The 16,360-nt window shown below is 43.1% G+C and overlaps 1 protein-coding gene across 1 annotated transcript in view; it reads right to left on the minus strand.

The window, feature by feature from the left end:
- Positions 1–145: 145 nt before the first annotated feature.
- Positions 146–16,360, minus strand: part of LMX1B (LIM homeobox transcription factor 1 beta) — a 121,812-nt gene continuing 105,597 nt past the window's right edge. The window contains exons 3-8 of the mRNA XM_042477723.1: positions 15,880–16,112; positions 15,315–15,493; positions 14,493–14,570; positions 13,507–13,573; positions 11,630–11,791; positions 146–7,265 (exon numbers count right to left, since the gene is read on the minus strand). Of these exons, the coding sequence (XP_042333657.1) occupies positions 7,108–7,265; positions 11,630–11,791; positions 13,507–13,573; positions 14,493–14,570; positions 15,315–15,493; positions 15,880–16,112 (877 nt within the window). The 3' untranslated portion in view covers positions 146–7,107. The remainder of the gene's footprint in view (positions 7,266–11,629; positions 11,792–13,506; positions 13,574–14,492; positions 14,571–15,314; positions 15,494–15,879; positions 16,113–16,360) is intronic.

The following is a 16,360-nucleotide window of genomic DNA, read 5'->3' on the forward strand; positions in this document are numbered from 1 at the left end:
GGTTTCCGTATGATGTTTCCAAAAGCAACCCAGTAAGAGATACCCGTAATTTGAGTGGATTAAAAGAAATATGTCAAAAGACGCTTCTCATTTCATTTACAGGTAGTTTTTATTTACAAATATACTGAAGTGTTCTTTCTTTCTTTCTCTCTTTTTCTTTCATAGGAAAAAAACCAACAACACGCAAGATCTGAGAATCACATCGTTTGAACTGCTAATTAAAAGCAGCAGGGAAAAAGAAATACTAATTTTAGCAAAACCAAAATAAAATAACCCAATGCTGTGAAAGTGTGACAACCGAAGAACAAAACCCAACGACGATACTAATAAATAATTTAAGAAATGGCAAGTCATTAAATTAGAGGAGAAAAGGAGGGGTTTTCGATCGACATCCTTGAGATCGGTGCAAGTTGCCAACACAGTTTGAAAGTAGAAGAGTCGAAGGTTTAGGAGCTAGGTTTGAAAGGCAGAACCGCCTAGGAATGGGAGACCATATTAGGAATTATTATTATTATTAATAATATTATTAATTATTTTTACAAGTTAAACAAACCAGAACAGCTACAAAATACTACATTTTGGTAACATAAATACAGAATATATAAATATACAAGTCATACAGCCATACGCAACTAAAGAAAAGGGGAGAAAGGGGGAAGAATCAGTCCATGTATTGAAGTAGTCTATTGACCATTTCAAACAAGGAATGGGGAAAAAGGAAAACATTTCTATTTTATTTTCATTTTATTGGAAGAAATGGGAATTCCCTTCTAAACTTTCTGAAAGTTAGCTGCTCAAACTATCGCTGTTAGCTATGGACTTGGGAGATAGGAACTCAGGAAGGCTGGTGTGGCCTCTTAAGCAAAGGGTTCATCCTCCATTTCAAGTTGGCCTACAAGCCCAAACATATCGGTGGTGAAAACCACAGTGCCATAGGTCACCTTCCTTCCTTGCTAGTTTCCATAAAAACCAGTCCTTTTGGGTGAGCTCCATGAAAAGGAATGGGAACTTCCTCGGAGCACATCTATTCCTTTCATTGGGAGGTGGAGTGGATCATGTCCAAAGTCTTAATGGTACACCGAATCCTAACCTTGCTTCTCTTCCGCCGTTTCTGAAGACCGATCCTTCTGAAAACCATCTCCACCAAACCCACCCTTATCCTAAACCCCTGCCCCAGATTTGGGACCTCTTCTTTAGTTGCATTCCCATTCATTTTGGGGGTTGTTTCTGAATTTTGTAGGGCACACAAACCATTAGCTAAAGTGTTCATCTCCTTCTGAATCATTTTCCCTTCTCCAACTATTGACGCACTTGTTCAAATTGATCAATGATGGCAAAGAAACATTCTTTAAGTAGGACTTCTGGGGAGGTTATCCAGGGATTCTTTAATCGGAATGTATCAGAGAGCTTTCAGATGCAGCTGGGCTGGCTAACCACATTTTAAAGGAAACGTAATAGTGCCAGTGATGAAACTCTTGCCATTCCTAATTCCCGCATGCCGCAATAAATAATTTCCATAATATTCTCTTCAGGGCAAGATTAAAACCAAACATTTCTGCACAGGCCTACAGTGGTATTTGCATTTTGCAAAGTCATAGGGGGAATTATTCTGTCCAGAAATGCATGGGTTTGAAAACATGTCCTGTCTGTTTACACACACGGTGTCCATTTTTTCAGTGCAAAAAACCCAGAGGTATTTCTGCACAGATTGATACCACAAGAGACTTTGCAAAGTGGGAAGATACCTTTGTTGCTAATTTATTCTTGGCAGGGGTTTTCCAAGTGTCAGGAAACCCACTCTCCTGTTTGGAAAGGAATTGCTATGAAGAATGGCTGAGATTCTAAATCACAGTATACCTTTTATAACTTTAGGCGTCTGTGATTATGTTGCGGAAACATAACAAAACCTGGTTAGTGTATTGTGAAGATGTGCATCTGGACACCGGCAAGAGTGTTCCAATATGGACTGGGCATTTTGGCAAGCTTTTATGTATCATGAAAACCAAACAGATGTTGATTTAGTCAGTCTGTACCAGTTGAGACTAACAATTGGATCTGAGCCCAGTTACTTTGTGCCTAAGCCTTATTGCCCATATTAACCATGTAGACCCTCTGAATCAGTGTTTTCCCCCCTATGTGTTCACCATTCAACAATTTACTCTAGTTGCAACTACCCAATAAGGATTGAGGCCTCGCACTTCAACTCCCACTAATCCCAGCTGGTATGGTCAATGGTCAAGGATTACAGAAACCGAACCTTCCCAAAATCCAGAGACCAGCAAATTTGTTTACAGTTTGGGAGGCAGTATCAATAAGATATTTAACCCACTGGAAAGGAAGAGACAAATGGTGATGAAGACCGGTGCAAGAAACAAGGTCAAAAGGATGTCTTTTGGAAGGTTATTTTAGGGTTTGGGGATGTTTCTTTTCCCAGGTCTCCACCTCGTCTTCCTTCAGGAATCCTTGATGAAGGGTTGCAAAGATGCAACCTCTGTTTTTGATCCCTTGACCAGGGCTGTCCCAGATTATGTCGGCTACTGAAATGAAGGACAAGATAGCAATCCCTCCATGCTATAGACATACTTGCACTTGGACCTCACTTAAATATGGATGGAGAGATGTAGTCCTCCATTGCACCTGAGGAACAGCAGGCTACTCCAGGGAAAAGCTCCAAGAGAGGGAAATGGTTAGATAGCCTCAGGAGGAATAGCTTATAGTTGTCTCAGACCACCTTCTGCTAATCAATAGGAACTCCATATTGTGATACTGATGATGAGTCTCAACTGGAAATACTACATCATCAAGAAGCCAATTCTCCTTATAGGAACAATGTAAAAAGAAACATGGTCCTGTGTGAGAGAGACAGGGCTCTCAGGAATTTGAGTGTCTCTGGGATAGGGCTGGGTAAAAATGAGGTTGAGTTTTGTTTAACGGAAGATCATGTTTAGAGTATACCTAACCCGTAACAGTTCTATACTGGTCGATATACAAACCTGTAACAGTTCTATGCTGGCTTTCCCCAAAGGATTCTGGGAACTGGGATTTGGAAAAGTCGAGCTTGGTCCTGTTTGGTGGAAGGCTGGTCCCTGAGTTTCCTTTGGAGGATGTACTTATGATTCTGGTGTAGAAATCTAGCATCATCAGAAAGCTATCCATGAATGGTGGGAAGCAAATGAAACATGATATGCTCATTTCCCCCCCATCTGTAGGAAGCAGAATACCCCCTTCCAGTCTGGCAAGATTTGCATCCAATTTGACAAGACAGTGGAGAAAAATGTCTCCAATTTGTTTTCAAACTATAGCCTGGGACAATCTCTCTCTCGCCTCTCGCTTGACAGCCGCATAGGGCAGCTATTAAAACCCCATCAATCATACTTTTTCCAAATTACTTGCGTCTAACCGCTGCTTTCAGTTTATGGCCTCTTCTTTTCCTCCGCTGCAGAAGCATGATTGAAAGGCTACAAGACACCAACCTGGCTTATTTGAGCCAAAAAAAGGGCTCCTTTACTTTTGGGAATGGTAGTCACAAGGAATGACTAATAAACTGTTGTCATAGCCTTCACCATCCCATATAGGGTTCACTTTTGGTTTCCACTGACAATTCCAGATTATTATTATTATTAAAAACAAGATATCGTACTGGGTTATTGTCAGATATTGCTGCCTGCTTGCTTCCTTCGCTTGTCAGTTGGCTCCTCCTTTGACAATACAAGAATAAATCCTAAATCAAGAGAAGGTCAAGGGTTTGCTTTAGAACCTTTGACCTGGAAGGTCTCAGGTTAAACCTGCACAATGATCATGCTCCCAGAGGATAATCCACACCACAAATAAGAGTGACATTTATCTCTGCCAAGGCAGCGCAAGCGTCGAGAAAGGGCCAACTCAACCAGCTTCATATTCACAAGGAAACTACAGCCAACCTGAAGTTCAACAGAGCTTTATAGCTATGGTTCTCCAACTTTGGTTCTCCGAATTCTGAGAGGTGAAGTCCAAATTATCTGGAGGACCAAAGATTGAGGACCACGGCTGTCTGGAATAGCAGGGGGACCTCTAGTTTTCCAGATGTTGAAGACCACAGCTCTGGTCAGGTTATCCACATTTTCTTTGCTTTGCTGTTTCAGGACTTTTTGCGACATTTGTGCATTTTTTTAAAAAATGGGCAAAACAACTTTTTGGTGTTCAATGGATTGTGATTGCGATTTTGTGCCAAATGCACAGTTTTTGTGCAGCCGTTTTTGGGGAAAACAGCACCCACCCAGAAAGACTTTTGCGTGAATGATTTTTTCATGTCCTGAAGATGCAAAAAACCAACAACCCAAAACTCACAGGAAAATGGACAAAAACTCTTGCAATATCACCCAGAAGGGAGAAACCATTGGAAATTATGAATTCTTGAATTCTTTCATGTGGAGTTTTCAAATGCTCACATGGATTAAATGAATTCCTTGGGTTGTGTGGGTTGGGTCACAAGGGTATAAATGTCCAGATTTCAGACGTCCAGAAGCTGTTTGAGTGACACTGTATACAACTGATGAACCCAACATATCCCCCCCCCCCCATTCCCTATCCTGGAGGATCACAGGCTTCTTACTCCTGTATCAGGAGAAGTCATTTTTAACCAGTGGCAGGTGGTACCTTCATGCCAGGGGTGTGATTAACCTTAAAGGCACTATCAAAGGTCCTGAATCTATTTGGGGGATAGGATTGAGAACCTTGGACAACTCACGTCCCTTTAAGTTTAGCCTAACCCTCAGGCGGTGAAAGAAACCAGGAACACCTCTAGTTCTCTCCAACAACTCTCTCTGAATATCTGTCTGTGATAGAACCCATGCTTGGTTCTTATTAGCTTCTGTTAATACCTTGAGAAGAAAGGTTTGGCTAAGGAACCCTCCCTTTGCTTTCATTGACACCATGGATTTAATGAGGAATGGTAGGCTCATGAATGGAGGAGGAGGAGGAGAAGCAGGCACATGGGATTGAGGAAAGGACTGCAACGCATAGGCCAAACCTGATGGCCTTACAAGAGCGTCATGCTCATGTGGATCACTCATGGGAAAGGAGTAGAAATGTTGGTCTGCTGCGCATGACAGGAGAGCAGACTCCCATCACTTGCAATGGTTGCCGCCCAGGACTAAGTAGAGGGTTGGGGCCATGAGATGTTGCTTAGTTAAGTATACTGAGTAGTTGCTCTAAAATATTGGCCTTTGTTTTTGCTCTGCCCAACAGGTTTTAATAAATTAATCTCACAATGCCTTCTCCAACTTGGGCTATATGTCTGAAGAACAGTAGAAGAGCCATGCTGGAGTAGACCAACACCTTATCTACTCCAGCATTCTCATCCTACAGTGCCCCACCAGACACCGATGCAAGCCCAGCAGCAGGACACCAGTCCATTAGCATCTTCTCACTTGTGTCGCCCTCCAGTTGATTCTGAGAGAAATATTACTTTCAGTACTTGCACAATTTTCAGCCATTATTCCTACTAAGCATCCAAGTGCCCATTGTTTTCCATGGATTTATCCAGTCCCTTAGTATAGCCATCCAAGGTGGAGGACATGACTACTTCTGATGGAAGTGATGGCCTATAATTCAAGTCATCCTTGACCACTGGCCATGCTATTGTGGAGACTGAAACATCTGGAGGAAACCAATCCATCATATAAAACATGTACTCCTAGGATCCTTTCTGGAAAGGAAGCCGCACTGAACTCAATGGGACTGGCTTCCCAGTAAACCTGCATAGATTTGGGAAGTAAACCCCATGACCCTCATTTCAATTAACAACCATCTGTACAACTCTGGAGTAGCTGAACCAGTTTGGTATGGGATTTCATCAGGTTAAGAAGTAGGGCTGTGCGGGTGGGAAGCCAAGAGATCCCATAAGTTGCAATTTTGCAATTACTTGATAGACATTTCAGAAAAGCCTCAAAGGGCGAGGGGGATTTTTTCCCCGAGTGAAGGAAAGAAACAGGAATGAAAGACATTCCTGATTCATTCATCCCGGTGTGAAGTCTATTTCTAACCAAGACATATAAACAGAAGGGAATGGTCAACAGATGACTGCCAATCAAAGGAGGGGAAGGAGAGGGGGAAATATGAAATTTGGCAAGGGATTAGTGGATTTTAAAAAAAGTTACAATTTTATGTTCACACTGGGATGAAAAATGAAGTGAAAACTGTGTCGCTCAGAACTATTTCCTTTCCTTTGCTCATTTCCAATGGCTTGTATGGTTACTATTCATCTAAATTCATCCTCCCTGCTCATGCACCTTTCCGTGTCTTTCTTTTCTTTAATTAAATAGAATAATAATTAGAATGATAACATGACTGAGTTTTCCCCCTCTCTTTCTCTCTCTCCAAAAGTCTTCTTGCTTCCCAGGTGGTCATCCCTCCCCTCCCTCACCATGTTTCATACAGTACAAGGGATTGAAACCAATGGGCAAGGTCCCGGATTTTGAGGGGGAAACGGATGGGACAAAGTACGGGATGCTGGCTTGGAAACCGCAGCTATATCAAAACGTTTTGCAGTTCTGAGGGCCCATTGGTTCGCAACTGAAGGTGAAACACTCAGTGAGAAAGAGCAAGGAGGGTGCGCTCCAGTCTCTCCGGTTCGTTTCGTAATATTGGCGGAACCCAAAATGGTGGCCGTTGGAAGCTCCATTAGCTGGAAAGCGATCTCAAAGGCAAAGCTCTCCGAAAACTCTCCCTTCCTTTGTGATGGTGGCCAAGAAGACAACAAAAAGAGGATTCTTGAAGAGGTGATGGTGGCCGCTCCTTTCGATCGTGGCTTCGCTCCTTGGCCCAAAGGTGGCAGTGTTGTTTTTGAGGGTTAGGGGTGCCATTCTGTACTTTCCAACAAGGTGTATGTGTGTGTGTGTGTGTGTGCAGTTGTGCGTGTGTATGTGTGTGTGTTTACTAGAGTCTCCCTTAGTTTCATGCCCCTGTCATCACAGTGCCCAAAGTCAGTGCGAAGGAAGAGCAGAAGAAAATATGGCTGTAAGAGTCTTGGCTGAGGAACAAGGTTCTGGGGAGAGTTACTCAAGACGGTCAGTGTCCTTTTCAGAGTCCCCTCCTTTTTTTGCTTATTTTTGTTGCTTTCCTTGAATTTCATGAAGCAAAATACGAACTCTGCATAGAGTACAGCCTGTCAATAGGGTTGCCTACCCTAGCCTGCATGGAGTTTACTTCCGAGGAGGCCAGGAAACAGTCGCTCAAGCTAGTTAAAGAGGTATCGCTGTCGATGTCGTGGAAAATGGAGTCGTTCCCTGGAAGGGGAAAAACAAAGGACAGGCAGACATGTTAGCAGGTTGGGAAGCTCAAAGAAAGAACACAGGAGTTTCCAAAGAAACCTGATCCTCACGTGCAGCAAAAGCATGCGATGTTGCTTTTCCTGGACAGTAGCATTTCAGATGCAGGTGAGGAAGTCTTGCATTTGGACGTTTTTCTTACTCCAAGGCAGGGGAAAGCATGGCTTGTGGGATCCATGTGGTCCCAGGGCTGTTTTTGTCTGCCTCAAGTTGTCCCACCATGACCCTGGTGATGTGGGAATAGTTTTGCTACATTTTTGCCCCCATCCCAGATATTTCAGAGCCAGGAGAGAGATGTTTTTTCAAACAGGAACTTGATGTCTGAGTCAATCCCTATTGGTAAAATGTCTAAAATGATCTAGAGAAAGCCTAGACCTAAAACTATGTAGAGAAAGCCAAAAACAAAATTGCCCTGGTGTCCTCTAGGTGGCCTTGTAGGGCTTTGGTGGTCTTTCCAAAGAGGGTGGGTTGCACCCCTCCAAAGTCCTCTAGGACAGTGGTTCCCAATCTTTGGGCCACTGTTTGTTTTGGACTTCAGATTCCAGAAGCCCCAGCCAATTTGGCGAACCATCAGGAATCATGGGAGCTGAAATCCAAAACATCTGGAGGACCCAAGGTTGAGAACCACTGCTTTAGGAGATCAACATGGCCATCTAACCCTTAACAGTTGTCCAGCCCTGCTCTGCACCAACAATATTCCATGCATGAAGAAAAGTAGCACATGAGGGGAAGTGTGCTAATGCCCTCTCTCCCTTTCTTTCGCCTTAGTTTCTCTTGTGCCACAACAAACTACAATTATTAGAATTTCATAGCATTGAGCCATGACAGTTAAAGGGGTATCAAACTGGATTATTTCTGCAGTGCGGATGCAAATAAACACTCCAATGCTGGGTGTGAAATTGAATACACACAAACATTTTAAAGGTGGGATGGTCATGAGAAAGACTATACCATCTATGCATTTGCAACTTTAGATTTCAGAAGGGGGATCACAGTGGGTTTTACCAAATATCAATATGCACATCATTTCAATAAAGAAAACAAGATAAGAGAAAATCAATTCCAAAGATCTATTTCTAAAGCCTTCTAACAGCTGAGCATAGGTTTAATGCCAACTGGTGGGGGTGGGTCAGGGAGGGGAGACAAGGCATGGATTTTTGCCAAGGACTTGTTTGCATTGCAGTCTGCAGCATTTAAGAAGAGGGTTTTTTGTTTCTTTGAAGAAAAAAGAGAGAGAGAGAGAGCTCCTTTTCTGACATGAACAAACAATCTGTGGGAAGTGGTTTGGCAAAGCAGAGGGGATGCAGCATTCCATCACTGGAAACTGTGGCTCCCAGGAATTGCAGAACCCCAGTCATGCCAGTGACAAAATGGGACTGTCTTTGGAGTGAGGCGAGAGGAGAAAGCAATGTGTTTTTATAATGTGTTCTAGGCATGCAAGCTTTCCCAATTCTACTGCCTCTGACACACCCCCCCCCCCCCCCCTCTCCAATGAAAAGCAATGATCCTAAATCCCCAAAGTGAGTTCTGGTTTATCAGGGCGGTGCCAATTTGAGAGGGGTGGTTTGCATTTTGGAAAAGTTAAAGACATTTTTAAAGAAGCAACCACACATGATGGGTCAAGAGGAATCCTATATCTTTGAATGAATCTCTGCACGTGACACTAGGGAATGATCATGCCTTTGTGCTGAATGGATGTGTATCTATAAGTAAAGCACATTCATGTGCAATGGCGCTGCCTGTGCAACTCTGCTTTGAACTGAACTGGATGCGGATAGTTTTTTGTGGGTTTTTCATGCTATGAAGCCATGTTCTCCAAGAAAACCTTTGACTTCACATTGGATGTGGATATTCAGCATCAGACAAAACCATTCCACCACTTCTTTAGGAAAATTTAACCCAAACCCTAACCCTAACCCAAACCCTAGCGCTAGCCATAAATCTAACCTTGATCTAAGACATCAACAAGATTTCTGTTCTAACTTCCAGAACTTTAGTAGAAAGAGTTGGGGGGACATGGATTTGCCTGGCAACCATGTATTGCTGTGGGCTACCTCTGTTGTAATGCAAAGTATGCTGGTTTGAATGGATAGTCAAGAGCCATCAGCTTTAGAAAAGAACTGCTTCTTGCATTTGTGGTGTTTCCCTTTGGTTATAGCTGGGGTGTTGTCATGATGAGCATGCATCTAAGTTTGATACTATATCTCTGGCTGTACTGTTGCAGACTAATCTAACTATAACCAACTAATCAATAGCATGTGGAGAGTTCTTGTAGCACCTTTAAGATGAACTGAAAGAAAAAAGTTGGCAGCATGAGCGTTCGTAGACTTCAGTCTGCTAACTCAGATGCATCTGAAGGAGGCCTGTTCCACTGCGTTTTCTGAGAAGGAACCATCCTTGGTCCCTTCTCAATTGTAGCAGCACCTCTTCCATTCAGATCCCTAAACTATTTCCATCTAGCAGATCATGACATGGACTATATCTTTAAGTGATGTTTGGGTTCCCTTTTTTCTTCCTCCTCCCTCCGCCTTGCTTTTTCCTTGCGTGTTACGGCTCTCAGATTGTAAGGATCCTTCTTACAATGATGGTGGTGGGAACTGTCCAGCTTCTGATGTTCCCAAGCTGCATGGCTCAAGAACAGGGCAAAAACTCTGTAAGCATGAACCACAAGGCATGATCTCTAAATGGGACCTTGGTGTGTAAAAGTAGCACTAGATGCTGAGGCTGAACATTGCCTCGGGGCGATTGCTTCAAATGCCTAGATAAAGGCAGAACTTTAGTCTGATCCTCCAAAGGAAGATTGTTCATTCTGATAAAGGAATAAATAGATGGTTGGCACATGCATCTATCGGCTGCCATCAACCATGAGAACTAGATTGCCAGATAGCTGGAGAAAGATTACAGCAACGCGGCTTACGTGAGACTGCCTTTGAAAAAGTGTTTAGAAATGCAGCAGGTAGAAAATGAGGCAGTGAGGTTGCAGATTCGTGTCTCCTTTTCAGACCCTAACATTACAGTGTTGAGTGCAGAATGTTTATGTAACCGGGGAACAAAAGAACCATGAGATGTTTAGAAAACCCTGAGGTCTACCAAAGTTCAAACGAAAGATGGGAGTATGAAAGAAATAATGAAGACACTAAAACAGGGGCATAATTGGAGTGCTGGGATAGGACTCTGGGAGATCAGGCTTCAAATGCCTCCTCAGCCAAGGAAACCCAATGGGGCAAGCCATATGATCTCAACCTAAGAAAGCCTGTTTTCCCCCCAATGGGACCCACATTTGCAAATATTAGTGATGAGATGCAATACACTTAGATGTGTTGTATTGCATTGCATTTATATCTCTGACTTTCTCTTGATACAGGACCAAGACCCTAAATGCCCAATGTTGTGATTCTCCTGAGGATGGGTGCTAGCGCAGTTGTCTTTACATCATGAATCCAGTGGGTGTTAGCCAGTAAAAAACTATCCTCCATGTTCAGTGGCAATGTAGCTCTTTGATTTCTGAGAACAAAAAACACAGAACAAAAAGACAGGGGGGAAATGCTAGATCTTTGGTCTGATTTAGCCAAGTACAGATCATGATGACCTCTTGAAGAATGTGGCTCAGTGAAAAGACTTTGCAATGCAAAGATCAAACAGTGACTTAGATGCATAGATTGACCTGGTTGGCTTTTAGATTTAGATCTGCCATGATCTCCTGGGCACAGATTGGGCATCTTAATGTTACAATCTATCACATTGTTGTTGTGAAGAGATTGTTTGTTTGTTTGCTAAGGAGCCCTGTGAGCAAGAGAGTAGTTTGGGCCCTTGCCAAACCACAGCTGATGTGGCATTCTGCCTGATGTGGAGAGGCAGGTTATGGAACATGAAACATGTTTCTCTGTTGCACATGGGCAGTCCTTTGTGATCAATTTGTTATTAATCTCTTGTTTCCCCCCCCCCCCATTGTTGTGATATATGCTTTTTAAAAAAATATTATTCTAATAAAGTTTAATTAAAAAGAAATTATTGCAGATTAATGGAAAAAATAGTATTGGGGAGTAAAGAAGAGGAAACTGGCATGGACCTGAGTCCATCAGATCTGTTGGTCCCAAGATGGAACACCTTCTACAGGATTCCAAATCAAGCCAAAAAAGAATAAGAAAGAAATCAGATATACATGGGAATCATTAACGCATCTGAATCAAGTCCCTCCCAGGCCCCACCAGCCCTAAAGGTTATAAGAGATGTTTCCGTCCTTGGACCAACCAAGCCTAGATGGAAGGCTTGGTGGTCCAACTCGGATATGGTAACCACAGCTGGTTCCCAGTGAGTCTTACCATAGGGGTTCATGTGGTCACCTGGCATTTGTGGTGGGGTGAGACCTTGCTGGAAGGGGTCTGTGGCATAGCTGCTCTGGTCCATCGCTACAATCTGTTGCTGTGGTGGAGCGAGTGGCGTGTACGACGTCATCATCCCTTCCATCCGGTTGGACATTACTTCTGCAAAAAAAAGGCAACCGTTTTCCTCTCAGATTCAATCAGTAAAACCATTGAAAATTGTAGACTTCAGAGTTGTCACTGGTTTTGTTAGAGCTCACTGATCCAGAAGGGGTCATGTTCACAAATATGCTCCTCAGCATCTAATAGTATGTTGTTGTTGTTGTTGTTGTTGTGTGCCTTCAAGCCATTTCTGACTTATGGCAACCCTATGGCAAATCCTATCACGGGGGTTTCTTGGCAAGATTTGTTCAGAGGAGGTTTGCCATTGCCGTCCCCTGAGGTTGAGAGTGTGTGACTTGCCCAAGGTCATCCAGTGGATTTCAAGGCTGAATGGGGACTCGGACCCTGGTCTCCAGTCATAAAATTCAAACAACTATACCACACTGGCTGGCATATCCCCCTCAATTAAATTAATTTAATTCTATTTTAATACTTTCTTTTGCAAGTTTTGTTCTTTTAAATTGTTAGTCCCTTTGAGTTTTTTTTTTGGGGGGGGGGAAGTGTCCTACAAATCATGATGATGATGGTAATCATCATGATCTTCATGATCATCACCTTGACCTTCCCCTATCTTCATAGGAAGACACAAGTCCCTCACTTCCATCTGAGGTTTATTTGAAAGAAGGTTTTAATGCAAAAAATTCTGCCAAGTTGGAATGAGATGTTGCTACTTGTTTCCTTGAAATCCCCTCCCACGACCCAAGCTGCTGACTCCGACGTGAAGCAACGCCCGTCTGACGACTGGAGCATGGCTCATCCATATGCACTCTTTTTGTGTTGCATCCCTGCATGAAGGGAAGGTGTTGCAAGCTTTTCGGGGCGGAGGTTCATGTTTGTCCACTCCCTGCCACAAGAGTGTGCCAGCCCTGACTGGCGCCACGCTGGGTGCCAACCTGGCCGAAGCTGATAAGAAGCATGCAATGCTATTGCAAATGGAGAGGGAGCAGCAAAGTCGGAAAGTGAATGACAAGGGACCTAGCTGGTTGGGCCACTTCACCCCATCTGCTTTTCAGAGAGTCCTAATTGGGAACTACTTTAGAACATGGCTTATATTTTGACTTTAGCAAGGGCTTAGAAGGGCCAACTTTGCCCCTGCCCAATGATTTGCAGTAGGATCAGATAATACAGAACAAATATTGAATACAAGGCCCTATATTGTCCTGCAATTGCCTTTTATTTTTTTAAAAGATCAATGGCCCAAATTCCTTTGGTTAGGTCCAAATAAAATTGGCCTTGACATGGAGATCCTATAAAGAAGAAACTTCCAAGACACCCTGGCTAAAATTCTGCATTGTCAGACCTAACTATGGTGGTGGGAACTGTTGTTTTAGTTGCATCTGATGATGCCACCTCACAAAAATTGGCGTTCTGGATGGCTCCAGATTTTGGGCACTGGGAAATGACATCTGCAGCACTCAGCTGGTTGTGGAGCACATCACAAGCCAACAACTGACGATACACCTTGGGGTTTTGTTGCAACTGGCACCAGGAGAGTGCTGCAAATCTGCTGGGGTGCTGCCAAGCTGAACAAGTAGACATTTGGAGACACATCTGCATTTAATAGCCTGTTAAGATCTACTCTTTAATTATTCCAAAATACTCTGAATATTCAGAGATGATGCAACATAACTCGAAAAAGAGGGTAGGTCACCTTAACATAGAAACCCAAACTATCCACCCCATTGGTCCTATCCATGTGGCAACTGTGGCTTCACCTTGACCTAGCCGCTGTGAATTCTGCTGCTCCTGCTGCTGCTGATGCCGCCGGGCCAATTTCTTCATCTGAGAAGGAAAAGAAGCCAAGAATAAATGGGTGCATCATGATCAGAGCCATTTGTCTCTCCATTACGCTCTCAAAACACCTCTCTAGGGGTTTCTAGAAAATGTAGGAATCCTAGCAAGGAAGAGGGCTTTCTTTTACAGGAAATAATTCATAGAATCATAGAATTGGAAGATACCAGAAGGACCATCCAATCCAAACCCCTGCCATGCAGGAGCTCTCCATCAAAGCATCCCTAACAGATGGCTATCCGGTAGCTCTGCTAGCTGGGTGTTAAAGAGAATTGCTTTCCCATCTCACCCAACCAACAGTTCCACCTGACCCTGAAAAGGCTGTTGAATAGAAAAGGAGCGAGTATTAAAAATGTTCTGCCATGGGTATCAACTATACTAGGTATGCCACTGAAAGAGCCATCTGTAGTTTTGAACCCATTTTGGGTCTATGGTTCAGCATCTTGGATTGTTCTTTTTAAATTCGAGTTTGGTTTGGTGAGGTGGACAGGCAAGGAGAAGTTACTTACGTCCAAAACACACGGCAGAAATAATCCAGTTTGAGACCATTTTCACTGCCCTGGCTCAATGCTAGGTGAGTCTGGGAACTGTAGTTTTGAGAGACATTTAGCAACCTCTGTCAGAGAGCTGTGGTGCCACAATAAACTACAATTCCCAGGATTTCTTAGCACTGAGCCAGGGCAGTTAAAGCAGTCTCAAACTGGTTTATTTCTGTAGTGTGTTTTGGACCTCAGTTAATTATACTGAGCTAGTATTTAATTATACAGAGCTAATTGGCTGATACAGAATACAGGCCTTCATTCATATATACTGTATGTATATTTGGGGTTTCCCATTCCAAATTGCATCCCCAATTGCTACATTTCTATGTTTTTCCATCTCATTCTTCTTTTTCAAGCCCAAATCTTACCTTTGCTCTTTGATTCTGAAACCACACTTGGACAACACGAACACTGAGACCAGTTTCAGCTGCTAGCGTCTCCCTTACCTGCAAGGAAGGCAAACAGTTGCAATGGGTTACAGGGCTGAAATCCACTGCCATTGGTGTAGTAGTAAATTTTGAAATGAAGGTACTCATCATATCAGCTCCTCATTTAGCCAAGGCCCCCTTGGAGAGTCCAAAAGTCCAGGCAGCTGCATTAATCTATACCAACAAATCAGTTCTAACCGTTTTAATTTCCAACCAGAGAAGCCGTTTTGCAAAGCTAATGGCTCTCAATTGCGCATTCAAAGCCAAGCTGTTCAAAACAGTTTGCACTGCAATTAACAAGATCGCCACTGCAAGTTGTTTCATTTGCATTACAAATAAAAAAGTGCACCGCAACAAGTTCACTTTTCCTACAGCTACCGTAAGAATTGCAGCTAAGCTTAAAGAGAAAAAACATGAAAGGTGGTCAATATAACATCGTGGTTCTTACTTATCAAACAGTCCCAGGGTCATGGCTTCCTTTATTCAATCTATCCATCCAAAGTTAATGGGAGAAAACCCAAGTCAAAATGAGAGCATTGGTTCCTCCAGTCCACTAGCATCTATTCTGATCAGTTATAATGTTTCTACTTGCTTTATTTTCCAACAGCCTGGGATCTTTTTAGTGTAGACAACAGGACCTGATCCTGAGGCCTTCCAAACGCAATGCAAAGTATTTTGCTAAGATCTCAAGAGAACATAATAATGGAATTGTTAGTGACAACCTTTCAGCAACATCAAGGAGTGTCTACCCAAAATCCGTACCTTTCGACAAGGCTTGGAAGATACTTCAAAAGAAGCTTTGAAAGCTCTCCTCTGTTGTGTTGTGAGTATCGTCCGTGGCCGCTTAGGTCTCCTTGGATCCTTCCCATCGTCGCCACCCTTCCCTGGGTTTGCTTGACCTTTGGTTGGTTTGACATCCCCATCTTCATCGTCACTTTTCACTGCGGAGCAATTGGAAACATGCACAGCAACTCAGATTGTAATCCTATTGGAGTCTTATGCATGCATAAATTATGGAAGAAGACAATTCACAATGTCCACCTTCATTCAGTTCAAGGTCACAGAAATGAGGATGCACACATGCAATGTTATGGCAAATGGCAATATGCATTTGGTTGTACTTTCAGTTGTGTATTTGGCTCCATGTTCAGTTCCTCAGTGTTTAACACAGTCAACCCATAAATCTGCAGATTCCTACACAACCCTGATGTATGATCCCAACTTTGTTGGGTTAACCATATCAGTATAAGAACATATCGGCTAGGATTCATCAAGACTACTGGTGGAGTATACGTTTAAGTACCCGAATTTTGCATTTCTCCCTTACCTGAATCGGAGTCATCGGGACTGACGGAACTGAGCAAATCCTTCTCCTTCTCGTAGTCGCTCTTGCAGAGCAGCTGCCCTTCCTTCAGCACAAACTCGTCCCCTTTCCTCAGTTGTCGCTCACAGACGCAGCAGCAGAAGCAGCTGAGGTGGTACACGCATTCCAGGGCGCGCATCACAAATTCTGTCGGCGCAATCTTCTCCATGCATCCGCTGCACTTGGCAGCAAAAAGCCTATCAAAAACAGGAGGGAGAGAAAGACAAGGAAAACATTAGACCCATCACCCAAAAGGAACTCTTGGAATCTCAGGCTGGATCTCTGGGATGGATGAACCCAGCCATTTCAGGTCCACCATGGAGGCCTATTGGGAGTATAACAACAACAACAACAACAACAATTGTATTGCCCCCCTGGAAACCCAGGGGGCACAAATTATTATTATTATTATTATTATTATTATTATTATTATTATTATTATTAT

Source organism: Sceloporus undulatus, chromosome 7 (assembly GCF_019175285.1).
Source record: "Sceloporus undulatus isolate JIND9_A2432 ecotype Alabama chromosome 7, SceUnd_v1.1, whole genome shotgun sequence".
NCBI lineage: Eukaryota > Metazoa > Chordata > Lepidosauria > Squamata > Phrynosomatidae > Sceloporus > Sceloporus undulatus.